Below are 27,605 nucleotides of genomic sequence, written 5' to 3'. Positions count from 1 at the left end.
ATCTTTCTCTTGTGGCTTTTAAGATTCTCTCTTTGTCTTTAACCTTTGCCATTTTAATCATGATATGTCTTTGTGTGAGCCTCTTTGGGTCCATTTTGTCTGGGCCTCTCTGTGATTCCTGGACTTGTGTGTATTTTTCCTTCACCAGGTTAGGGAAGTTTTCAGTCATTACTTCTTCAAATAGGTTCTCAATCCCTTGCTCCCTCTCTTTTCCTTCTGGAACCCCTGTGATGCAAATGTTATTACACTTCATGTTGTCCCAAAGGTCCCTTAAACTGTCCTCATTTTTAAAAAATCTTTTTTTTTTTTTGCTACTCTGATTGGGTGTTTCCTTCTACCTGGTCTTCCAAATCACTGATTTGATCCTCTGCTTCATCTAACCTACTGTTTATTCCTTCCAGTGTATTCTTCATTTCAGGTATTGTAGTCTTCATTTCTGACCTTCCTTTTTTATGGTTTCTATATCCTTTCTCATGCTGTTGAGCATTCTTAAAACCATTACTTTGAACTCTATATCTGATAAATTACTTGCCTCCATTTCATTTAGCTCTTTTTTTGGAGATTTCTCCTGTGGGACCTGTTTGTCTCCCATTTTGGCTGCCTCTTTGTGTTTGTTTCTATGTATTAGATAGATTTGCTATGACTACCAGTCTTAGTGTGGTAGCCTTATGTAGTAGGTGTCCTGTGGGATCTAGTGGTGCAGTCTCCTTAATCACCTGAGCTGGGAGCTCCAGGAATGTCTCTCACATGGGTTATATGGGCCCTCCTATTGTAATTGAATCTTGATTACTATTGGCCCATTTGTGCATGGGATCAACCCTCAGGCTGGCTGACTATGAGGCTCAACCCCGACCACAGCATGTGAGCTGCTGTGCAGGTACTCACCACCTGAAGTGAAATTCTCTTCAGCAGGGTTTGGTGCCTGCTGAGATCTCCCTTTGGATGTGCCACTTGTAAAGCTGTCTGGATCCTGCTCTGATGTTGTCTGAAGCTGGCCCCTGGATATGTTGGCATTGTGCCTCTTGGGAGGGACTCTGGTGCAGGCCAATGTAAGACACTGCCTGTGACTGGTCCTCGGCAAGTTGTTTGGAGCTACAAGCAATACAGTTTGTGGCTGCCTCTGCTGTGCCTGGGTGTGCACAGGAAGGACCAAGCACAGGAAGGGCCTGGAGGCAGGTCAGCAAAAGTCCCAAGGCACCCCGAGATCTACCTCCACCTGCTTCTGCTTGCCAGCTGCCTGTTAGGTTCAGTAACTGAAGAAGTCTTCGGCTGTATTCCTCAGCAGGGCATAAGCTCCACAGGGTGGGATGAGAGGGAGTCCAGAAAGTGGGGTTGTTTTCCTCCAGGCTAATGCTTATGGAGGGGAGTGCTCCACCCAAGAAAGATGGAGTGTGGGAGAGGGACTCCGAAAGGGGATCCTAGAGCCACAAACCCCAGACTCTACTCACTCCACCATCCCTCCATCAGAGCACAGGGTGAGTGAACAAAATTCTGTGCATTAACCCTCTAAGAAGGTGCCTGTGACTCTCGCAGATTTCCATCTTTCCCCTGTAGACAGAAACCTCACTGCTTTCCACAGCCAGATATTATGTGGGTTCCTCTTCCTGGCTCTGGTGCTCTGGGCTGGGGAGCCCAGTTTGGGGTGAGATCCCACACTTCACAGGGGGAACCCCCTACAGCTGAGATATCACTTCAGGACCTTAGCTGCCACCCATGGGAATGGGACCAGCCCTTTTTGCATCTCCGCCCTTCCTACCAGTCTCAAAGTGGCTTTTTTTGTAAATCCCTGGTTATAAAACTTCTCTTCAGCTAGTCTTCAGTTGTTTATTCAGGATAATTGTTCTATATTTTAGTTGTAATTCCAGTTTGTCCTGGGAAGAGGTGAGTGTAGCTTCCACCTACTCTGCCACCATCTTAGATTTCTGTCCTCATTGCCTTTAATAAAGGTATTCCTTGCATTATTTCACCCCTTGCTGTTCTGGCAGTTGGAGACCACTCCAATAACTTCATGGCTCTGCTTCTAATACAATGTCTCTGTCTGGAATACACATGCACATGCACACATTTTATTTTTTTAATAGAGCAAGTCGTCTATGAGACCCAAATTCCTCTTTCAGTTATAAGATATGTTGGGAGTTCTGGTCACTGAAGTTCCTCAAAAAATACTGCACAATACGCAGGGATTTTTCTATGACTTCTTTATCAAAGAAGTAGTAAATTCATACTAATTTATCTGAAAACACTTAAGTCTAATGCTAGAATTCTAATCTAATCAATACATTTGTGTATTGTATCACAGTGAATTTTTCAGTAAAAACTCCAAACATTTATCTTTTATATTACATTAACACATATTTAATACATATATTTTCTCCTTAACTTTCAAAGCTTAAAAGTCAAAGAACTTCCTCTCTCTAGATCCCATAAATCATAACTGCTATCATTACTCAGTACTAATTTTGTATAAAAGAATAAGCTTTTTAAAATCAAGTAATTCTCCTCTAAAACAAAAGGTCTCTGGGGCTCTGGCTGAGTCAGGCAGGGGAAAAGCAATAAATAGGGGCAGTGGGGGAGTGAGGCACTAAGACAATATATAGCCCTTCTAACACAAAATACCTGGAGAGAGAAGGGGTGCAAGGCTGTGCCAGAGAGTCAAGAGTCTAAACAAGGTCATGGCTTATTCTCTTTCACTCTTGGGTGTCTGAAAGAAAAATTACCCAGGAAACAGGAGAGAGGTCCCAGCCTCCTGGGAGAAGCAGCTACAGTCATGATAGAGTTGGGGTGGAGACACACAGCAGTCAACCATTCAAAAGCCGAGTGCTTCCTATGAAACTCAAGATAAAAGCTTCTTTGATTTATAAACTTGCACTTATAAATACAAACTCTCAAAATAGAATTCAGCGCATTTTTCAACAAGTCTTTTCAACAGTGATACACAATAAATATTCTTCCTTTTGGAATCTATGCTATTAAATAGAAATGTACTAAAGAACCATTTTCCAAAGCAACATTATAGTTGAGAATAGGTATTCTGAGTGGAGTAGCTAATACTGCTACGGTAGGGAGCATACGTGCTAGGATCTAACAAGGATCTTACTGAGGACTGCATCATAGTAGGGACTGAAGACCATCTTGTTATAGTTGACCAGGCGAACAAATTTAATAGCAACCTCCTCCAGCTCTTTGTGGACTGGACCCAATCCCCCAGGTACTGTGGGCAATGGTTTCTGATGACCTGAGGCAAGGTAGGTTTCTAAGAAAGTCAGGATTCGGGAATCTGTGATAGAAAAGAAAGCAGTGGGTTGTTTCTTGTTCAGGGTGACTTTACAAACTTCTGATTATGCTTCAGTTTTTAGCTTAAAAATCACCTTTTAAAGGAAGTCTTTCCTGACCACCCCCTAGATCAGGTACCCATAGCACCTTGCACTTCTGAACAGTCATCACATTTGTAATGTTTCCTCTCCCCCACTAGATGGTTCGTTTAATCAAAGTAGGAACCATGTTTACTGTGTTCATCATTCTCTCCCCAGCATCCAGCACAGTGCCTAGCATGGAACCTGGCCCCTATAAAAGCTCAAACTACATGTGGAAAGCAAAAACAAATGTATAAATAAATAAAGGGAGACCAGAGTATCAACAGGTTCTGCTCTCAGAGGAGCAACCCATACTGCGACCAACATTAGCCACTGTGGAAGATCTCATAAAGAGTGGGATGAAAAATAAAGCAGGAATTACAAGTTCAAAAAAGAAAAGAGCATTGTTGGCTTGTGATATGTCTTTTCCCACTGAGCCCCTATGAAAGAAGCATGAACTTCCTTCGTTAATGCCTACAATGGAAGGCTGTGGAGTTGGGGCCATTTGTAAAGTTGTCCTACTCTGAGGAATAGTTTAAGTTGGTGCTTTATAGTCCATTCCTTTCTACAAGGCTTCTGTACTCTCCTGTGTGTCCTTATCAGCCAAAAAATTGTGTGTATAAGCCACATTTCTTATAGATTTCTTTACAAAAGCAATAGGGATATTTATATTGAATGGGCTTTTTCACACTACTTGCCCACACTCTGCCCTGGGGAACCCTCTCAGGTGCAAATGATGTCCACCCTTCAGAACCCAATAACACTGACAGAGGAACTGCTAACTGGATCACCCCTGTTCCAAAGTTAGTTTGTTTTTCTAAGGTTCCCAGAGCTGGAAGCTTCACCCAGAAGTGGAGGTTCTCATATCATTCCTACCTGAGGGCAGGTTTTTATCTCCATGTCTATAACCGGCTGTTACTAAACAGCCAGGATGGCAGGACAAGGAGCAGCTCTTCAGCCAGTGGTCTATCTACAAGCACTTTCCTGCATCTCTACCAAGGTCGATGATATTAATCTTGATGATCCAAGGCCCAACAATATCTTCGAGAGGCTACTCCAGGGTGACGCACAGGGGAAACTGTAACCAATGCAGGGCTGGGATAAAATAATTTTTAAAAAACACTAATCTACATACCTCTTTTTTTGTAAAATATGAAAAAAAGTTAAAAATATTCTTTTACTAAGAATAATAAAAAAAGGTCATAGCATTAGAAGCAGGACCACCACTGATCCAGCCTTCTACTCTAATCTGAAATCTAATAACCACGAATCATTCAGCTTTTGTTGGAGCAGGCTTTTGAACCTAGGCCTGTAATTTCAAAATCAGAGCCTTCAGAACAATGATGGCCCCTTGCTCTCTTGCCCAAACCTTTGCCTCCCTACTACCTGCCTCCCCAGAAACATACCCATGATCCTGCGGATGGGGTCATCAGGACTGGCCAAAGCCTGGATCTGGCCCTTGAGCACGGTCTCCTTGTCTGTGGTAAATGAGGTGAACCCACACAAGGAAAGGCAGCTGTTCACCTCCAGGCAGACTTTCTCCCCAATGGTAATCAGGGCATCCTTCAGATGGAAGGAGCTTAAGCAAAGAGAAACAAGAAGCCAGAGAAGAAAAAACCTATAAACAAAGTGCACATCTGCCCATGCCCTGAGAAAAGTCATGATAACCAATTCACGAACTAACGTGTTCAAAGGGAATGTTTATGATTCTGTTCCTTGCCCCTAACCTCTCGGGCTGTGTACACCTGACTCAAGGACTGTCTCTGTCCCCTCTCTGCTTTCCTTCCCTCTCCCCACTCAACCCCAGAAAGGATAGTGAGAAGGGGAGAACTCAGATTACATCAGGACCAACAACCCAAAACCCAACTTATTGCTAGCATCTGTGTGGTGAAATAAGCCTGGATTTATGAATATCTTGAACATCTCTGGAATACACAAGAAACCAGAAATTCAGTAGCTATGGGACAGTAGTGGGAGGGAAACTTTTCATTCAATATGCTTTTTCCCTTTTTATTTTCAAAACATGTGACTGTATTAACTACTTTAAAAGAATAAATAAAACTGAAACCTAAAAGTTAAGAAAATTCGATTCTGTATTTCCTGGGACCCCAGGCTCTCCTAGAGTGTCTGCTGGGAGCCCTCCTGCCAGTGGGTATTCTGTGAGAAGGCAATTAATTGCCATTGCTCTGGGTCTAGATTCTTTGAATGGCAGAATTAGTGGGAGCAAGTGCACAAGCCCTGGGACTTACCACTCGCACCAGCTTTGACTGTCAGTGTGACTGTGGCTGTGTAGGGCTGGAATCCTAAGGAAGCACCAAACAGGGCCCCTCTTATCAGTAACTTTGACAGAGCAGTTCTACTGGAGAGAAGCTGGGTGACAGCTCAGAGTTACACCTGTACAGTGTCTCAGGCTAGGCCTCAGCTCAGCAAACACCTCCTGGCCTAAGTCAAGACTACTGAACCCCCATCACAACATGTGGACATGCCCCTCACTGCACCAGACAACAGCCACGCTTTGTGCTAACTCAGCAGTAAAATTCCTCCTTTTGTAAGGATGAGAATATGTTTGAGGACATTCCCCTTGAACAATCCTCTAAACTGGACCTTATCAGACCTTGTTTACTTAAAACCATTAAAAAATATTCTACATGCTGTAAACCACATAAATCACCAAATCTGACTTCACCACAAGAGCAGTTACAGCAGCTGCCCTCAAAAGTGCAGATCAGTTGCTGGCTGATAAAATAATCCACTTTATACCCACCACAAAATGTCTATGAGAAATGTCCAAAGGACAGAAAACCTTAATCACATACATGCAACTCTGAGGAATATGGCTTCTCACATGGACTTTCCCTGGGGCTTATTGTCCAAACTGTTAGTTGGTTGTGAAAGCAATTCAGTGAGTAGCAAACAGTACTTTTATGAAATAGAATAGAAATACCAGAGTGTATTAAGCAGAGTTAGAGTAAGTTTCACTTTGTGTCTAAGTGTGTACTAGATCACAACAGAAAATGAATTTCTTACCATGGGCCCTGGTCAGAAACATTTGAAAGCTACTATCCTAGGCCCTTGCGAAGCCTAGAGTTGATTCTAACTTTTACTGTGTGACTGTGAACAAATTCTGCTGGGGTAGGGAAAGTTGGAGAAAAAGGTTTCCTCTCGGTTCCTAGAGAGTGGCCCCAGATTCTGCCTTACACTTAGAGACCCCAGTTCAGTCTACTCTCTGCCACCCACTGTCTCCCATGCATCCATTAAAAGGTTCTCTACACAGCTCTTAGCCACTTACGGCAGATGCATATCTGTCAGCAGAATCTTCACGATCATCTTAAGTTTCTCAGCAAAGCTCGCCTGACTGGAAATTCCTGAGGCTGCCATGCTGAATGTGACCAGCAACACGGCCCCCAGGATGGTCAGTTGCTCCAGCTGGAGCTGGAGCTCTTGAAAGCGAGGTTGGTCCATCAAAACTGTCTGTAATGAAAACAACAGAAATTATCCCTGAGCTGTAGATTCGGGCTGGCCAGCAGAGGGCGGTGGGGCCACAGCCCCCACACATATCTCTGAAGTTTCCCTCCCTCAGAGTTTCTAGTCATTTCAGAGCCATAAAGGAATCATGTGTGAATTACCCTTCCTTAAAAAGACTGCAGTAGAACACACGCATCAAGAACATGAGACAGACTGGGTGTGAGCCAGACTCCGTCATTTAATAGCAGCATAACCTCACGCAAGGTTTTTCAACTCAGCGCTATGCAGAATGAGGATTCCTACCTCAAAGGGCTGTTTTAAAGATGAAAATAGACCATGCATATAAAGTGGCTGGCAGAGGCAACACTCAATCAAGAGAAGTTATATCATTAGATAAGAAAGGGTAATGAGGTACAGAGTGAGGGTGACCAACTCATCCCAGTTTGTCTGGACTGTCCCAGTTTTAAAACTGAAATTCCCAAGTTCTGTGAACCACCACCACCACTGTAAGAGTGAAATGCTCCATCTCGCTGGCTCCATGTGTGCAAGGCTGCTCCATTCCCAAGGCCTTCAAGCTAATGACTCTTGCTTTGCGCAGCATACAAACATGCTAATCATTAAAGTAATTCGGCTCGTGGCTGGAGTTTTACAAAATCAGGCTCTCCCACCTTCCGTACCCTTAATGTAAAAGAAGGCTGAACTCTGTACTCTCTGAAAGTGGATTTGAGGATTAGGTCTCCCATCTTCTTAGTTGGTGCCTTGTCGATCAATAAACTTTCACTTACTCTAGACTCTGACATTTTGAGTTTTAGCTTTTCCAAGCATCAGGCACACAGACTTTGGACCGGAAACACCACCCTCCCCCCAACACCTACCAACACCCACACCCACACACAACAGTCCTGGGCAAACCAGACAGCTAGTCACCCTCTCTGGCACCAGAGTAAAGGAGGGGAGAAAGTCCTTGAGGGCAGAGCCTACGCTTATTCATCCTTCGTACCTAGCAGAAAGAAGGCTCTCAAGATTTGGTAAGTGAATAAAGAAAGAAAAATAAAGAGTAAATAGAAAAATTGGGAATGACAGATAATAACCCAAAGCCTCCTGGAAAGCAGTCAGTGGTGAATTTCCATGACTGTGCCCTTGTGTTAAGGATACCCTGGGTCCTACCAGGGCAAAGTCCCCTGTGTGGAGTGAGGGAAAGAGCAGTAGAAAGACCAAAGGGATATGACTTCTGATCTTAGTTTTTACAGGTTAAGCAAATAAACTTTAACGGCCAGTCTTGCTATAAGAAACTGACACACCAAATCAAGACAGTAACAATTTGGGGTCTTAGCCCAGAATTCATCTTAACAAGTAAAAACTGTCCTTGAAGACTGAGACTACTGTAAAACACAGATGCTTCAACGGACTTCTCATCCGCCTCTTTTTTTACTTCATTTTGCTAGACAGACAGCAGTGTCCTTGCTTTGATGCCTCCCAGTAGTATGCATTATGTGAGTTTAGGATGCAGAAGATTCCCAAAGATCAATTCCAAGAGCAGACATCTGTCCCCAATGAAAATACCATCCTCCTCAAAGCTCCTTTTTTTTTTTTAAATATGTTTATTGACTTCAGAGAGAGGAAGGGAGAGGGAGAGAGAGAGATAGGAACATCAATGATGAGAGAGTAATTGATCGGCTGCCTTCCGCACACCCCCCACCGGGGACTGAGCCCACAACCTGGGCATGTGCCCTGACCGGGAATCGAACCTCAATCTCCTAGATCACAGGTTGACACTTAACTGCTGAGCCATGTCAGCTGGGCTCACAGCTCTTTTTTAAGGCTGACAACTGCCCTCCAGGAGAGAACAAGCCACTATTCAGAAGGAACTACTCCCTGCTCCATGCTCCTAATTCAGTACCCTCTTTAGAACCTTCTCTGGAACAAAATACAGAACTCAGAGGTGAGAGGTGGAACCTTAGGCTTCCAATATCGTGAAAACAATAAGGAACTTAGAGATAAAGATATTTAGAGAAGTAGCAGCATCTGAGGCTAGAGATCAGAAGCCAGAGTGCCCTCAAAAAAGAGGGGGGAGTCTACACACCAAACCAGCTATTACATGCAGACAAAATGGGGAAATTCTGTGTTAGTCATCTTCTCAAAGGACTACAGCAGTTAGAAGTGCTTACTGTGAAAAACATAAAAAGAAAAGATACTGCTGTGCACGGAAGGGGAAGAAGTTTCTTTAGATAAAACTGAAAGGCAACATCACCGCTACTGTTTAATCAAGATGAGTAACAACAGGATAGCAGTTCAGCAGCACAAGCTGGAAGCCGCATGCATTGCTGATAGGATTGTAAGGTGTGCAGCTACTTTGGAAAACAGTTTGGCAGTTCCTCAAAATGTTAAAGTTAAGAGTTACCACATGACCCAGCAACTAATCCAAGGTACATGCCCAAGAGAACTAAAAACATATGTTCACACAAAAACTTGTACACAAATGTTCACAGCTGCACAATCCACAATAGCCAAAAAGTGGAGACAACCCAAATGCCCATCAACTGATGAGTGAATAAGAAAAATGTGGTGCAGCGATAAAGCCTTAAAAGAAATGCTGACATGTGCTACAACGCGATGGATTCCGGAGACACTATGCTAAACAAAATAAGCTAGACACAGAAGGACAAATACTGTTTAATTTCACTCACATGAGGCATCTAAAGTAGTTAAAATCAGAGATGCGAAGTAGAATGGTGGTTGCCAAGGGCAGGGGAACAATGAATGAGTTTCAATGGGTGAAGATGGAAAAGTTCCAGAGATGGATGGCAGTGGTGGTGGCTGCCCAACAATATGCATGTACTTAATGCCACTAAACTGTACACTTAAAAATGAAAAACTTTGTAATGTCTGTTTTACCACAATAAGAAAAACACAACTAAAAAAAAAAAGAATGACGTGCTGACTCATGCTACGACATGGACAAACATTAGCCTTAGTGAAAGAAGCCAGATACAAAGGCCGATACTATATGACTCCCTTTATAAGAAATGTCCAGAACAGGTAAATCCACAGAGACAAAAAGTGAAAATGTTCTGAAATGAAATAGTGCTATGGTCACGTTATTCTCTGAATATACAAAAAGCCACTGACTTGTACAATCTAAAAGGGGAAATTTTGTGGTATATGAATTATAGTATAACAAAACTATTATTTTTAAAAAGTTCAGCAGCACAAAAAGAAATGAGCAGTTAGCCTGCTCTGGAGCACTTACCTCAGGGAAAGGTCTGTGGAGGTGGTCCCATTTCAGAAGCTTCAGGTAAGCACAATTCTGGACAGCAACAGGATTTGGCATGGTTGGGATGGGACTGTCCCCAGAGTCAGGGGCCCCTCCCCCCACTGGCAGGGCGTTTTTATACTTCTGATTCATAAGGTCATCTGCGGCTTCTGCCAACCACTGGGTGACGAAGTCCAGGGAATCTGTGAACAAGGCTGCGGACATTACTATGACCATCAGGAGGGATGCTTCCAGGAATGACTTTAGGGAAGATCATCCTGGAGGTGTAGTATAGTACAGAATATGGACTTTGGAATCAAACACAACTTAGTTTAAATCACAGTATCACTAATTACTGGCTGAGTGATCTAAGGCAAGTCATAATCTGTCTGAACATCAAATTCCTAAGATAAAGAAATGAATATCACGTCATAATCTGCTGTGAGAATGAAACAAGATCGTGACCTACAAACCACCACCTAGCCAGGCCTTGACATCTACAGATGTTCAACAAACCTTCCCTCTCTTCTCTCCCTCCCAGGCTTTTCCTTGTCTAGATCTTAGTCTCAAATCAATCTGGTTTACTATCAGCCTTGAGTGAGGAGAGCTCCGTCACATGTTTGACGTGTATTACATAGCATTTGGAGCACTGTCAGGGACACCTCAGCTGTCTTTTTAAAATTTTTTAAAATTTATTGATTTGAGAGAGAGAGAAAGGAAGGGGGGAAGAGGGGGAAAGAGAGAGAGAGAGAAAGAAACATCAATTTGTTGTTCCACTTATTTATGCATTCACTAGTTAATCCATGTATGTGCCCTGACTGGTGATTGAACTCACAACCTTGGTGTATTGGGAAGACGCTCTAACCAACTGAGCTACCCGGCCAGGGCCCTCAGTGGTCTTTCATTTACCATCACATCTCCATACTTTTCTAAGTTGAGTAATGCACCAGGGGCTCTGAGGGAGGACACAAGAGAAAGAAAATGAGGTTTCTGTCCACATTATCTGAGCAAAAAATTCCTCCACGAGGTCCTAGAACGTGTTGTAACTCTGCCAGTGGAGTCCACCTAAAAACCAGTGGGCAGCCAAGGCCATGGCTGGAGTTCACTCCTCGTTGCTGCAAGAGGACACACCTCTGCTTCTGTCACCACAGTGACCACATGAAGTTCTTGGTTCTGAGCTCCGCTCTTGCTTTATCCTTCTGCCAAGAGCATTCTCATAGTCCTGCAGCTTTGGGAAACCTTGGCTTTTCCACTGTGAATAATAAGTACTGGACTGGCCAGCTCAGGGAGTAGTACCACCGCCCTGCAGCAGTGTGTCCTTCGCTGGGCCCTGGCTCACGTTTAGGCTCTAGGGCCTGTCAAACTGCAGCCCTGGATGTCTCCTGAGGGGCAGTGCAACACTGGTTGAGAAAGTGAACTGTGTGGTCAATCAGTTCTGGTCAAAAATCTCTCAAATCTATGTCCACATCTGTAAAATGAGGTTACAATACAGGGCCTACCCCACAGGCTCAGTGGGTGAGGGTTACGTATGACAGTGCACATGCGCCCTGGCACAGGCCTGGCACATAAGGAGCACTCGACAATCTTCCTCTGGTGCTGACACTTCTCCTCTGCTCTTTCCTTCTCCTCCTGTCCCAGCACCATCTCGAACTTCTCTCCCTGGGGCTGAATGAACTATTGTCGTCAGGCAAATTCACAGTCTATGCCAAGATTATCACTTTCACTCTGTGACCAGTAAAGTTATGATGGGAATAGTCATAAACTGGATGTGAAGACTGCAATTTACCCAGAAAACAGCTGCCAATGCAGAGACCCCACAAGCACCCTAGGAATGCAACACAGTTTTGGATTCTATAGTCATATGTTTTCCTGCAGCCGTCTGGGAGGCTCATAAAAATAGGACTTTTTGAGGTCTGAAAGCAGATTTATGAATATGAAGCAGAAGCAAAGAGAAATCTTTTGATGTACTTCACAGAGAGGAGGGAAGTAAATTCAACGATCACAAGAAGTTCGTCATGTTTTAAAATCAAGGCCAACTATGAAATTTATCTCAAACTGGTGTCATCATTAAAGACCTATTTAAGACTTTTTCATTCTTTCAAATTTCTATTCTTATATCCCACTTATATTTCTCTTGCTTGTCAATTAAATTTTCTTTTCAAGTTCTAATGTCTTGTGCTTTTCTTTCTTCAAATAAGACTATTATCATACTAAATTTTAGTTTTGTTTTGAAAACAATATTGTCATGCAACAAGCTACCACAACTAAAATGAAAAAACACAGATGACAGAAGAAAACCCCGAAACATTAAACATACTTGGCTGCTTCTCCAGGAGCTCCTGAAACTTCTTCCTTTCATATTCAACCGACTGCTGCATGAGATGTGGCCTAATGCTACTGACAGCAAAGTTTGCCATGTCCACTTTCATTAGGTCCAACACAGAAAAAATTGCCCTAAAAGAAAAAGATAAAAGGATTTAGGACTGGACACTTGTAAAGTAACATTGTTTTAACAAAAAGAGGTGATCTGAGAGTCTTATCATCTCCAAAAGGGTGGCAAGATAAGTTAGAAAAATCATGAGAAAGTAGATTAAGAAAAACAAATTTAGAAAACACAAAAGCTTAAATAATAGTTTGAAAAGACTATGAATTTTTAAGCTGCCTTCTGTCCCCGCCCCTTGCCCCCAGGCAAACAAAGCTTCTCCAACTGCCTGTCTAGACCAAATGCACTGCTTGGCTCTGGGTCAGCCTTGTTGGCAGCCACAGAGGAAGGAAGGAGTCCAAGACTTGAGGTAAAGGCGCACAGAACTCACCTCCTGGTAGCTATTCTCACATAGGTTAATTCACTTTCCTAGGAAAGAAAGATAATTAACTCTCCTTTCTCCTCTCCTCCTACCTCAGTCTCTCTCAGTTTTAGGACATGCTTTACATTCTAGTTCTGGTGGCATAACTGCTGTTTCATTTTCTGAATGTGCCTGATGAGCAGACGTGACATAGTCAACCCATCTGAGAACCTATCTTTAGGAAAGAACCTAAAATACAGATGAAAGTTTTGTGCACAAAGATATTCATTGCAGAGTTAAATAGTAAATAATTATAAAAATCGAATTGTCCATTTTAACCAAAAGATTTTTAAATTATATGCAAATGAACATTTTGTAGCCATTGAAAATGCTTACAGGAAGTTTTTAAAAATAATGTAAGTTTGTTATAAAAGGGCAATGCAAGAAATTCTTGTGGTGTTGAAACTGTTCAGTATCTTGAATGTGGTAGCATATACAAACTTACATAGGTTATAAAATCATATAAAAATTAATACACAGCCCAGCCAGGAGTGGCTCAGCAGTTGAGCATCGACCTAGGATCCAGGAGACCGTGGTTTGATTCCCAGTCAGGGCACATGTCTGGGTTATAGGCTTGATCCCCAGTTTGGGGCGTGCAGGATCAACGGCTCTCTCATCACTGATGTTTCTTTTCTTTTTTTTTTTTTAATATATCTTTATTGATTTCAGAGAAAGGAAAGGAGAGGGAGAGAGAGAGATAGAAACATCAATGATGAGAGAGTCATTGATTGAGCCCACAACCCGGGCACGTGCCCTGACCGGGAATCGAACCCTGATCGCCTGGATCCTAGGTGGATGCCCAACCGCTGAGCCACACCCGGCCGGGCTCATCACTGATGTTTCTCTCCCTTTCTCTCCCTCTCCCTTCCTCTCTCTGAAATCAATAAAGATATATTTTTAAAAATAAATTAATTTAAAAACAAATAAATAAATAAAAATGAATACACACACACACATATATACACACAAGTAAAACAGGAAAGCTAAGTGAGATCAGTAGATTGTATCAATGTCAATATTCTGGTTGTGATACACTATATTTTGCAAAATGTTTCCATTGAGGGAAACTGGGTAAAGAGCACTATATTATTTCTTACACCTCCATGCAAATATACAATTATCTCAATGACACTTTCAATTAAAAAATAAGTGGCCCGGCCAGCGTGGCTTAGCAGTTAAGCATCAAACTGTGATCCGGGAGATCTCAGTTCGATTCCCGGTCAGGGCACATGCCTGGGTTGCGGGCTCAATCCTCAGCAGGGGGGGCGTGCAGGAGGCAGCTGATCAATGACTCTCTCTCATCATTAATGTTTCTATCTCTCTCCTCTCCCTTCCTCTCTCTGAAATCAATAAAATATCAAATAAAAAAAAAAGTGAAATGATTAGTATAATGTTAACAGAAAAAGTCAGGCCAGCAATGCCCACCACGAAGTCTCCTTAGTTTCAATTTAACATTCAAACTTACAAGACTGCCATAAGCCACAGGCTTGGCATCATTTGTTCACACAGCTTGCCAACAGGGCAGCATCAAGCATTCCTCTTCAACAGGCACACAACTCAGACATGTGGGAGCCACTGGCTTAAAAACCTTGGGTGCTAATATATTTTGTAACAACTCTACAGCATGGATTCTAGGGTCTCCACCAGGGGCACATCCAATTATAAAAGTTATCCCACTAAAGGAAGTCCAGTGTATGGTGTCCCATCCAGTATTTATAGTTCATTATCATTCCTTTCAGTCCAGATGTAATTTACCAATCAGAGGTCACTTTCCCCATAAGTAGTGTTGCCTAGTACCATTCTGATGCATAACACCTTTATCTGTTCACAGAAACACATGGCTAAGCAGTTAACCAAAAGGTAGCATCAAGTCAATTCTTTGCCCATATTAGCATAAAAATTATACAAATTTAATCATAATTATATATGTTTAAATATGAACATGCAAAGGCCAAAGAAAGTTAATATAAAATATGTTAGTTAATAGGATTACATTAAAGTTAAATTTATTAAATATCTTGTTTGTATTTTGATTATGTAAGAGAACATCTACATACTTAGGAGATGTTGAAATATTTAAGGGTGAAACGTCACAACATCTGCCATTAACCCTCACAAGGGTCAGGAGAAAAAAATACACAAACATGCATACATACTCATATATATAAAAAGAAAGCAAACTGGGAGCCCTGGCTGGGTGGCTCAATTGGCTGGAGCATCATCCTGTACACCAAAAAGGTTGCAGGTTCGATACTTGGCCAGGGCACATGCCTAGGTTGCAGGTTCGATTCTCAGTCGGGGCGGTACAGGAGGCAACCGATTGATATCAATCTCACATCGATGTTTCTCTCTCTCTGTCCCCCCCTTCCCCTCTCTCTAAAATCAATAAAAACATGTCCTCAGGTGAGAATTAAAGAAATAAAATAAAGAAATAAAATACAAAGAAAGCAAAATGACAAAATGTTAAAAACTGGGGGATCTACATAAAGGATGTATGAGTGTTAATTATACTATTTTTGTGACTTTTCTGTAGGTTTGGATTTTTAAAAAAACATTAAGGTTAAAAACTAAAACTATATATATTAACATAATAATAGTGATTGTCCCTTTTTGGTAGTAAAATTATAGGTGAATTTTTTCCTTCTTTCTACCTTTCTATATTTTATAAAATGTTTGTTTTTAAATTTTGTTTTTAAATGCATGAATGTCTATACTCGAGGAAGTCTAAATTTAAAAACAGGCTCTGTGTTTTAGGTACACTTGAGGTGATTAACACAATTCCCATACCTGAAAAGGGTCACTATTTCCTTAATGTCCTTTAGTTTCTTAACTTCCTCATCTCGAGCAGGTGCACACAGTGTCCCCATCATGCCAATAATGAATTCTGCCAGCTTGGAAATGTCGAGGGCCCCATTCTCTGCCTCCTGCTTTATCAGCTCCAGATCCAAGACTTCTGTAATCTGGTTTCTCAGTCTAGTGTGACCAGGCAGCAAGAAAGATAAGAGAGTCTGCAAAAGAGCACAGCCAAGTTTAATCAGTTTCTTAGTCAGACATCATTTTTTATTATATATAAAGGAACTAATATGTACCAGAATGAGAACCTACCGTTACTATAATGTTGCATATATTTTAACCCCTTATTCAATAAATCTACAGAAAAGCATGTTTACAAATCATTTAGACTAGCTACTTAAGTTTCCATTTAAGCTCTAGGTAGCACTCAACTGGATACAACATGAATAAAAGTGAGAAAAATAAAACACATTCATTAACAAGAGCCTGTGGACCAACCACAGATGCCGATTTCCACGGATACATCTCTTCTTTGATACTACTGCTAAAGGTATTGCAAAAACAGTCCTACCTTTCACTTAATGCCTTCTCTATTCCACAGGTTGAATCACTTTTGGCCACTATAAACTGACCATGTCTATACCTGGTCTATACCTTTATAAATCACCTATATGTAATAAAATAAATTTTCTTTACATAATTCTGTTTTTCAAAATATTAACTTTTTCTTCAGCTATAAAACATTAACTTTTCAAAATATTAACTTTTTCTTCATCTTCAGGTAATTATAGCTTATTTGAAATTTTAAAAGGGGCATTAAGCCAAAAATACTCCTAATCCACATTTCAGCAAGTAATTTAACTTTAGTCTTCCAGCACAATAACACAGAGAAGTTAAATATCCCTAACACACCAGGAAAGCAGCACAGTTTGCTCTTCATCCTACCTCTTTGATCTCCCCGACAAGTTTAATGGCATGGTCATATGTTGGGGGGTCTTCGCTTAGCTGGACACTCAAGCAATCCCAAAAAGCTTTATGCACAATCTCCTTTACTCTCTTTTCCAAACTAGAAGCAAATGAGGAGGGAGGAAAAAAAGGCAAAAACAAATAAAATATTTGAGCCTCAAGACATTTTTATTAAAACAGCTTTTTTTGAACTATAACTTACATACTGTAAAATTCACCTGTTTTAAGCATACCATTCAAAGATTTTCAGTAAATTCATCAAGTTGTGCAACCATTACCACAATCCAACTTCAAAACATTTCCATCACTTCAGTAAGACCCCTCTTGCCTGAGTCTTGTGCCAGGTTCCAAAGATGTCATTCCCTGAGTACAAGCCATTGAGCTTGGACACCTTGCCCCCTACCCTTGACCCAGCTGAATATGACATATCTCCAGAAACCTGAAAGGTGCAAGCTGAGAGGATGGCCAAAAGATCCCAGCTGAAAAGGGAGTACCTGCTGGAGTACAACAACTCCAGCAGCCGAGGGCCCATCAGAGATCCTGCTTTGACTCATTAGACCTAAGCAAGATCAGCAAATATCTACCTCAATTTCAGACCCACTCCCAAGACCTCACTCTTAGGAGTTGTGATTGGAATTGGGTCCTACTTCTTCTGATACTATGTTTTTAAAATTGATATACAAAAGAAAAATGTATCCAGGAACAAAAATTGGATCAAACATTTAACATCTCACATTAAGTCTAGCATGATGACCATATGTATTATTGTTTAAATAAATCTTCTATTAATCATTAAAAAAAAAGATCCCTTGTTCCACTGCCCAGTTCCACTAATCTACTTCCTGTCTCTACAGATTTTCCTTTTCTAGATGTTCCATGTAAATGGAATTGTACAGTATGTGGACTAGTGTTTGGATTCTTTTACTAGGCAACATGCTTTCAAGCATCATCATCCATGTAACATGTATCAGTGACATGATCCTTTTTATGATTGAAAAATATTCCATTACATGGATATGCCAAATTTTATTTATCTATTTATGTATTGACAGACATTTAGGTTATTTCTACTTTTTGGCTATTATCGAATCACTTTCAAAAACACAAATTCTATGCGTTTAGGGTGAGAAATTTTTTAAAAATTTGAATAAAGGGAAGATTTACCAGACAGGCTTAAACTAATCACATACCTTCTTATTTTTAATTAGTGATTTATTTCAATAAGTACCTCATTGGAAAGAATAACTTTCAACTATTTTGACAGATGGCATTAGTCCAATTAACAACATATAACAGTGCCATATGATAAAAAGAATACTGGAAAGTTTAGAGCTGTTAATTTTTAGTTTTCTGATACCATCACATTTCCTAAGGTATTTATGATTAAGTGGTTTAAGATAACAGTTCAGCATGTATATAGGTTGAAGCACTTTTTATTTCCTAAAAAAATATCTTATTCCCATGTGATATATGACACAACTGCTTAGATGAGGTACCAAACTATATCATCTTATATTTAACATCTCATTAAAACTAGTAATTATATCACGAGAGCAAAACAAGTAATTCTTCATTATTAATGTCAAAAAGTACTATCTTTGCAGAACACATAAAAATGTCGTGAAAGTCTTATTTAGAAGCCTATTGTAGGAGATATTAGAACTTGCCAACCCAGCAGACATTCCTTCTCCTTTCTTTTTTTTGTTAACCCTCACCCGAGGAAATTTTTCCCATTGATTTTTAGAGAGAGTGGGGAAAGGGAGAGAGAGAAACATCAATGTAACAGAGACACATCAATTGGGGCCAGGGATCTAACCTGCAACCCAGGTATGTGCCCTTTACCGGGAATCAAACCCAAGACCCTTCGGTGCATGGGACGACGCTCTAACCACGGGTACACCAGCCAGGGCCCCTCCTTTATTTTTCCATTGCACTTTCACAATTATAATGGGCAACAATATTTCTTTCTTGTGACAATACATTTTTAAATGCACATTTTACAATTTATAGAGTATTAGATTCAATATGATATTTGCCAGGTGCTAGGGATACAGAAAATAATGCACAATCCTTGTCTATGTAGAGTTTACAACCTGGTAAGGAACAAAAGTAAACCAACTACTACAGTACAACGTGAAAGTTACAAAAACATGAATGAAACAATGCAATGAAAACACAATATGAGGCAGCTAAATCCTATAGCAAAGGGAGAAGCTAACATGAAAGATTCCCACAGGAGATTTCCAGACCTTTTGTTTACATTTTGAAGGATCAGTAGTCCTTCCATCTGCTTTCAAACTCTAGTAATTCTTGGTATAGAAATATTTTTAGCAACATACAAAAGGAGAGGTGTATTTGAATAGTGACAAGTGAAGAAAACATTTCCAGAACTGGGAAATGACAGTACAGTGGTACCTGGGTTTCAAATGTAACCCGTTCAGGAGACTGTTTGAGTTCTGAAACGTTCGAGAACCGAGGGATGCACAGCCAATAGCTAGGCCTCAGGATCTTGCCCTCAGCAGAAGCCGTGTGGCATGTTTGGCTTCCGAGGCGTGCTGGGAAACCAAGTGTTCGTAAACAGAAATGTTCGTCAACGGAGACATTCAAAAACCGAGGTGCCACTGTATTCTACTAAACAAGTAACTCAGTAACCGCCTTACCTGTCTTCTGGTAGTTCAACAGGTTTAATCTGGAAGTCTCCATTTACTACAATTTCATGGGCTAGAGCCATGTTAGTGACTCCTTTTGCTGTCTCTAGAAGCTCTTCTACTGTCACAAAACGAGGAGGACTAGCTGTAACAAAAAAACCCAGTGTAAGAGATTTGCTTCTCTAGACTAGAATTTCTATTAAAGTAAGGAGAAGGAAGTGGTTCTGGTACCAGCTAATAATTTTGGTTATGCCTCTAATTATGAAAATATTGCGGGAATTTCAAACAATAAATGTATATTATTTTTTTCTTTTAACCTACAGTCCCAAAAGCAGAAATCATTTACAATACTCAAAACACGGTGTGTTTTTTAACTAAGGCTAGTCAATGAACAATTATTACAATGAATGAACTGAGACTTAGAAAAACTTTCATAGACTTTATTTACCGATATGTTGAGAGTTTATTTCCTAATTCCTTTGCCTACCCATTCTAAATGACAAAAAGGAGTTGCCAGATTTAAGATTTCCTGTCTCGTTCTGATGAGCAGCTTACATTTTGCTCCACCACTAAGGCTGTGCCATCACTCAATCTCCCCAAATTAAAATAGCAGCAAGTACTTTAGGTGCCAGGCGCTGCTTAAACAATGCTAAAACCACTACCCTTTACAGATACCAAGTGAGAATGTGAGTTCTAAAGCTGACCAATGAAGAAATTAAGAGGGTGTGTAACTCAAGAACTTTGTAGAATGCAGGCTCACTGTATCAAAACCTTGATTCCTCTCTGATTTCTTCCTTTCCACTGCCCTGATACCCAAGTCCTGTAGATTTCACATCTGTATCAACTGCGGCAATAGCCCCATAACTGGTCTCCATAACTCTCTCTCCTTTGATAAAACTTGAGATTTATCTTCCAAAAAGTAAATTCTCATACAAATCTCCCCAGGTGTTCTGAGCCAAGGAACACTGGGTAATTCCTGGCTTTTTAAAAGTCTATGATAAATACATACATTTGTTTGTATATCAATAAAGCTGTTTTTAAAATAAAGTCCATGAAAGCAGTTCTTTAGCCTGTAACAGAATTGGTGGCTGAGGGGTGCTGTAAAAACAGATTGCTGGGCTCTCCTCTCAGGGTTTCTGATTTAGCAGGTCTGGGGTGGGGCCAGAGAATCTGCATTTCTAACAAGTCTCCAGATGATACTGATGGTCACAGAAATTGTACTTTGAAAAGCACTGGCCTAGAAGATGACAATACTAATTTTATGTCATATGACAGGATCTGGGCTTAAAATGAGATAATGTCACTGGTTTGCACAGGGTTTAATAGTTACAAAGATCTTAAGTTAGTGAAAAATAATTTTCCTTCCTCTTTTACTTTTTTCTTTGGCTCATCAGAAAAAAGGGAACTAGCCCCAGCCAGTCTGGCTCAGTGGTTAGAGCGTCGGTCCACGGACTGAAGGGTCCCGAGTTCTATTCCAGCCAAGGGCATTTACCTCAGCTGCAGTCTCGCTCCCAGCCCCGGTTGGGGCGCATCTGGGAGCCAACCAATCGATGTGTCTTTCTCACATCGATGTTTCTCTCGCTCTCTCTGTCCCTTCCACTCTCTCTGAAAAGCAATGGAAAAAATATCCTCGGGTGAGGAATAAAAAATAAAAGGGAACTAAATCTAAGAGCTGGTCACACCCTGTCTGACCAAAAATTTTTATTTGGTCACATAATGGGAAGTTGGGAAAATGCAACAAAATTCCAGGAACTATTAATGACAATAATAAAAACTTGCTTCATGAATATTGAAAAAAACACAATAAATTTCCAAAATCAAAGCCCAGATAGAAATTCTCAATATTATTATTATTTTTTTTTAAATACATCTTTATTGATTTTAAAGAGAGGAAAGGAGAGGGAGAGGGAGAGATAGAAACATCAGTGATGAGAGTCATTGATCAAACCCACAACCCGGGCATGTGCCCTGACCAGGAATCAAACCCCGACTGCCTAGATCCTAGGTCGACACTCAACCGCTGAGCCATGCCTGGCCGGGCCTCAATATTATTAAGATGTCAATTTCTGCCAAATTGATCTATTGATAAAATGCAACCCCAAAGTTCCAACAAGATTTTTTAATTGCCAAAATGATTCTAAAATTTCTATAAAAATGCACCAGACCTACAAAAGTCAAAATCATTTTGGAAAAAAAAAAGAAGAAAGTTGGAGGACTCACACTAACCAATTTCAATACCACTGTAAAGCTACAATAAACAAGACAGTGTGTTCTTGGTATGAGGATAGACATATATAACAACTGAAAGAGCAGAAGATCCAGAAACAGACTGATAAACACACACACGTCAAGTATACATGTGGTTAAGGCAAAATTTGTTTTTTTTTTAATCAAATGGAGCTAGAACAATTAGGGAGCAATGTGTAAAAAAATGACTCTCGCCCTGGCCCGTGTGGCTCAATTGGTTGGAGCAGCATCCTGTGCACCAAACAGCTGCAGGTTTGATTCCCAGCCAGGGCACAGGTTGTGGGTTCGATCCCTGGTCACCAGTATGGAAGGCAACCAATGTTTCTCTCTCACATTGTTTCTGTCTCTCTTTCCCTTCCTCTCTCTACAATTTTTAAAAACATATCTTCGGGTGAGAATTAAAAAAAAAAATTACCAAAGGAAAGGGCAAAATTATAGCGACAGAAAGCAGATCAGTGGTTGCCATGGAATAGGGGAAGAGGGAGAAAGATTCACGCAAAGGGGCAGAGAAAATTTTGGGAAGTGATGGAAATGTTCTAGCAGCTCATGATTGTGGTGGTAGTGACATAACTGTAAATGTATTGATCAAAACTCATCAATCTGCACACTTAAAATTGGTGAATTTTATTATATAGTATAAATTATACCACAATAAAGTTGATTAAAAATTTGAAGGCACTCAGTAGAGATTTATTAGATATACAATAATTATTAAATTTCTTCAAGTCAGTGTTTTCTGTTACCACTTATCAAAAAATGGAACTCCCACTGTGGTATATCAATACCAAGCATCAGGAGTTATTAAACTATGAGTTCTTAATCCAAGTTTTGTTTTAACCTTGGTTTTGCAAAAATCTCCAAATGTAAGATCGTCTTAAATTTATGAAAATAACAGAAATACAAGTTCTCTTAGTAATAAAACGGGGCCCACCAATGCTTCCTATAATAACACAATGTTAACTTTCATCTTGGCCACTGACATGCCATCCAGACTGAGGAAGACCTGGAAACTTTGGAGCCACATGAGCTAGGGCCACAGCTGCATCAGCAAGAACGGGAATCCCCCGGGAGACTGAGGGAATGCTGATGACGTGCATTATCACAGGATTAACTTCAACAAATATCACCTGGTTACTTTGGTGGCACTAAAGAGGAACTAGGGCTTCTGCCCAACTGTGAACCTTGATAAACTGTGGACCTTGGTCAGTGAACAGACACAGGTAAATGCTGCCAAAAACAAGGCTGGAGCTGCTCCTATCACTCATGTGGTGCGACTGGGGTACTACAAAATTCTGGGGAAGGGAAAGCTCCCAAAGCAGCTTGTCATCATGAAGGCCAAGTTCTTCAGCAGAAGAGCTGAGGAAAAGACTAAGGGTGTTGGGGGGGTGGGAGGGGTGCTGTGTCCAGGTAGCTTGAAGCCACATGGAGGAAAGTTCATTAAATGCTCTGAAGTGCTTTTCCAGGGGGAAAGAAAAAAGAATCCTATGTTGACTAACAAATTACCTGGAAGGACCCTGATAGCTTTAAAAGAAGTGCACCTCAAACACAAAAATGCTTGTACTTCTTCCAACTATGAGAAATTACTGATCATCTGCACTTAAAAGAGATAACATCAGCACTGACATTCTTAGACTATGACATCCCCTCTTAAAACTTTCATTTTTGGACTCACTTCAAAAAGTGTAAGTATTCTTAATAAAAGACATGAGTTGGGGCAACTGCTGGGAATTTCTGCAAACTACCACCCTTTCATCTAGGAGGCCCGCTCCTGCCAGGGATCTGAAGTGACTTCACCACATAAGTTCAAGAATCTGAATCCCCTCAACATGTGGGAAGTCAGCTCCAGGCAATGAACCTAGGGTGTGGATAAGTCACTCTCATTCAACCCCTCCCCCTTTTTTTAACCTGTACAAGCACAGTCCTGGCTGGAACCTGCCTCAGACTTTCAAACACTCTTTTAATTAAAGCTGCAATTTGTACTCTACCCTCCTATTTTTCAGAACACTTCAGAGAAATTGGAATGTCACTGAGGCTGCAGGAAGAAAGAAATATTCTGGACATTGTTCTAAAATTGTAATTTCTCATGTAATTGAAAACCCACAAGTGACGAGGCTGCCAGTTAAGAAACTGTTACTGTTCTTAAATGCTAATTATTGACAATGTTATCATATTATTAGAACCTAGCTGATGGTCACATATACAATGAAGCCTAATACAAATATCCTCTGAAAATGATAATATTGCTTCCAACCAAAGTCAAATTTGCTTACAGTGAGGTCTTTGCACTCTTTGGGTGCTAGGAGAGCCCGACTTTGTTTTTTTCTGTAAAGCGTCATCAGAACCTTCCATAGCAGCTTCAAAGCCTTGTTCAGAATCACTTGATCTTGATTTTCCTGCTTCATTTATATTGGACTTGTCAAGGTTTTCAGACATTCTCAATTAAGTTTATTCACTTTCCTTAAAAAAGAAAAAAAAAAATGAACCTAGGAGAGAAAAAAAAAAATGAAGCAAAATGTTCTAGCTTTGTCAGTGACTAGCAGCAGCATGACTCTAGGAAAATCATTTAATCTCTTTGGGTTTCAGCTTTCTCATCTGTAAAATAAATAGGCTTGCTAAGATCTTATCTAGCTACAACACTCTACTTCAATGATTAAACAGACACCAGTAAAATGACACTTGTTATTTATCAAATTTATGGACCTGTACCTCTGAGAGAGAGTAACAAATTTGAATATTTTTGTCCCGTTCCTGAGTACCATGTCATGCGAACACAGGGCTTTAAACTGTTAGAAGATAACACTATAAACTGCCTGCTCCTATTTTAATTCAAAGAGTGATTCAATTCTTAAATTCTTTAGTTTCATCCCTGAGCACTGGTAGGAAAACTTTGGAGATAATGCTTTTGATCAGGCTTTCCAAGTGAACATGCTGGGCTGGAGTTGGTTTCCTGATCCCATTATGTGAGTAAGATACCTGGGATGACAGAGGGAAGGTAGACTCTGATGAAGCATTTAAGAAGAATGTGTGGGGCAAATACTTTTATTAACTTCTTGCCAGTCAGCAGAAAAGGATGGTGAGTAAAGCAGGGAGTTGTAAATAACCATGATATATGTGGTTGGGTGTGGCTTTCTTTTTTTTTTTCTTCTTTTTTTGCGCTGATTAGAATAGAAATAACACATCGGTTTGGGCCAGTTAAAGGCCTGGAACAGTAACCACAGTAAATTTCCTGTCAAGTTGTTCCCCCCACCCTAGTTTTAGAGTTCTCTATTCCTAAGGTGTTTCCAACTAAGGGAGAAGAAAGACATAATGTTCCTGCATTTCCACTACTGAAAATAATTAGTATTTGCATTATTAGCATTTGAAGATCACAAAACATTTTCATAAACACTAGTTAGACTTTATTACTACACCTGGGAGATAATCCAGAGATCAAAAGAAATGTCCACTGCTTCTGGGAGGTATGGCAGACTCTTTTCTGCACATTAGAGAAGAATCAATCACTTGATATAATAACCTGAAATTTTAGATACCTCCATTAAATAGAATGAAGTTACTGGAATTTACATATTCAGGCCTATATTATTAATATGAAGATTGTTTCATTTTAAAAATTTTATTGTATTTTCTTGGAAGGCAGACTGCCAAATGCAGCACCCCATTTGGATGTGTCTGGAGTCTTAGAAGCTTGACTACCCTACACTCTCCTACAAATGGACCTTGAGAGCTTGTCTGGAGGTTCTAGGAGGGGAAAGCAGCTACTCATATACCCCTGACCCAAGAACAGTGCTGTCCTCTATCGGGGAAGGTCGTCTTCTCGGACCTAGAGTGAAGCTTAGGGAGAAATGCATGTGGAGCGGTGAGGGAGGGAGGGAACACCTGCCTAGACAGCCAGATTAGCTGAATCAAGCCTCGCGATCAATACAGTGACCTGTTACAGCCAGATCACACTCACATCCTGAAGACTGCTTGAAAGCAGTTCCCCTTTACCTTCCAACATCTCACTCTAGACACCAATCTCCTCTCGGTCCTAAACCCTATTTGGCTCTGGAAATGCTCCAAGACCCAAAAGATAGTGTTACCAGCATATCTTACGGGAAGGGACAAAGGAAAACACTTCTAATTTTATACTCTGCACAGGCTGGGAATGAGCTCAGAAAGGATGAAGTAATTCATTCTATGCAGTGAGGGGAAAGGGCAGGATTTCCAGATCTCTGACATGGCGCTCAGCTAAGGAGACTAACCCATCCTTTTAAGATTCGGCTCAAGTCCAAGCTCCTCCAGGACACTTCCCCAACCTCATCAATATTTGGACCTTTCTCTGAACTCCTGTAGGACTGGTTACTAGACATCTGGCAGTCATCCCTGCCTTAAATCCAGTTCAAAATATGCTTATTTAAATAGTAACAGGCCCGGCCGGGCATGGCTCAGCGGTTGAGCATCGGCCTGGGATCCAGGAGATCGTAGTTCGATTCCCAGTGGGGGCACATGCCTGGGTTTGCAGACTCCATCCCCAGTCGGGGGCGTGCAGGAGGCAGCCGATCAACGGCTCTCTCATCATTGCTGTTCCTATCTCTCTCTCTCTCTCCCCCCCTCTCCCTTCCTCTCTCTGAAATCAATGAAGATATATACATTTTTTAAAAACAAAAAATAAAAAATAGTAATAGAAAGATGAAAAGGCATGGTCTAGTCTGGGAGAGGCAGGCTTTGCTACAAGGAAACATAGTGAAACTTAAGCCTTAATGGCATTATGAAATCACTAAGGAAGCAGAGCAGAGGGAGAAACTAACTCTGCTTGGAAGGAGAGTCCAATAACCTTCCCGGAAAAGAGGACATTTGAGCTGGTCTTGCTGAAAAAAATTTGGATTCCATACAATTTAAAAACATGTCTGGAGCGGGAGAGGAGGGGAAAGAGGGTCACTTCACTCAGCACTAGCTGGAGGCACAGGAAAATGAGTAGAAGAAACAGGCAGGTGACAAAAGCAAAAACATAAATTGTGGCCAGACTGTAAAATTGCTAGTTTTTATTTTTTTAAAAACCCTTCACCTAGATTTCCAACGCAAGGGCCAAGACCCACCCTAGTCCCCACACAGGCTGCAAACATCTGTACGTGCACCCCCCAGGCGGTGCGCGAAGGCTCTGTGAGGTCAGCGCGTGGGGCCGGGCTGGGCGTCGGTCGCGGGCACCCATGGGTTCCAGTTCTCCACTAGCTGGGTGACTTCAGCCTGCTCCTCTGTAAAGGGCAGCTACGCCCTACCTGCCTCTCAGGTTTGGGGGAAGTTTAAACGACAGAACTTGCGTAACACACGGCGCAGAGCCGGCTCCGCGCGGATGGTAATGAGGTTCCGGGCCTGCAGGGCGCGTTCATTCAACCACCGCCAGCCCCTGCTAAGCCCAGGGGCCCGCGGGCAGGAGGATCCTCGCACCCGCCGCGAAGACCGTCCCTCTGCGCCTCGCGCCGGGCCCGGGCTGGGGCACGGGAGACGCCCCAGCAGAGAGGGGCTTTCGGCGGAATAACGGGGCTCGGCCCCCCCGCCGGGAGCCGCTTCCTCGGGCGCTCAGGGCCCCTCACTCCCCGCGGCCGGACGGCGCCGTAAACAACCGTTTGGGCTGGCGAGGGAGTGGCCCGGCGGGGGGCCAGCCATGGATGCTGGGCGCGCTCGCAGGACGGCCTCGAGGGGTGGGACAAAGGCCGCGCTAAACCCGCCCGCGGTCGCGGCCCCTGCCTCGCCTCCACCCGCCATCACCGGGACCTGACCCGACGGGAGAAGGCGAAGAATTGCCTGTGATGTCGACCTCGCGCTTCCAGCCTCCGCGCCCTTTTCCCTCACCTGCCGCGGAGTCGGCGTTCTTCCTGCTGCCGCTGGGGCGGGGAATCTGGCTGGGCAGGCGCCGCGGTGGAGGCGGGGAGTGATGCGCGGCGGGCGGGGCGGTTCAGCCTCTGCCCCTCAAAGGCCGCATCCCTCGCCACGCAGCGAGCCGTCCTCCCCGCCCGGCTCGGGTGGGCAGCGACCGGCGGAGTCACTCCTTAGCGTCGGG

General features: G+C 41.9%; 1 protein-coding gene across 4 annotated transcripts; it reads right to left on the bottom strand.

The window, feature by feature from the left end:
• Window positions 1–310: 310 nt before the first annotated feature.
• Window positions 311–27,605, bottom strand: TCP11L1 (t-complex 11 like 1). 4 transcript variants are annotated; one of them, XM_081155489.1, is made up of 10 exons: window positions 27,398–27,605; window positions 23,839–24,025; window positions 19,334–19,466; window positions 16,653–16,773; window positions 15,702–15,922; window positions 12,389–12,525; window positions 10,069–10,274; window positions 6,643–6,824; window positions 4,760–4,932; window positions 311–3,277 (listed from the first exon to the last, which is right to left on the bottom strand). In XM_081155489.1, exons 2-10 carry the CDS (start codon window positions 23,999–24,001, stop codon window positions 3,075–3,077), a joined length of 1,539 nt encoding a protein of 512 aa, XP_081011615.1. In that variant the 5' UTR covers window positions 24,002–24,025; window positions 27,398–27,605; the 3' UTR covers window positions 311–3,074. The 4 variants fall into 4 exon arrangements, with proteins under 4 accessions (XP_081011615.1, XP_081011616.1, XP_081011617.1 ...); XM_081155490.1 differs by having other exon boundaries at window positions 23,839–24,051; window positions 27,398–27,569; XM_081155491.1 differs by lacking the exon at window positions 311–3,277 and adding an exon at window positions 4,289–4,431 and having other exon boundaries at window positions 27,398–27,516.

This window comes from Miniopterus schreibersii (genome assembly GCF_964146895.1).
Source record: "Miniopterus schreibersii genome assembly, chromosome: 12".
Taxonomy (NCBI): domain Eukaryota; kingdom Metazoa; phylum Chordata; class Mammalia; order Chiroptera; family Miniopteridae; genus Miniopterus; species Miniopterus schreibersii.
This window is presented reverse-complemented; position numbering and strand designations above follow the sequence as displayed.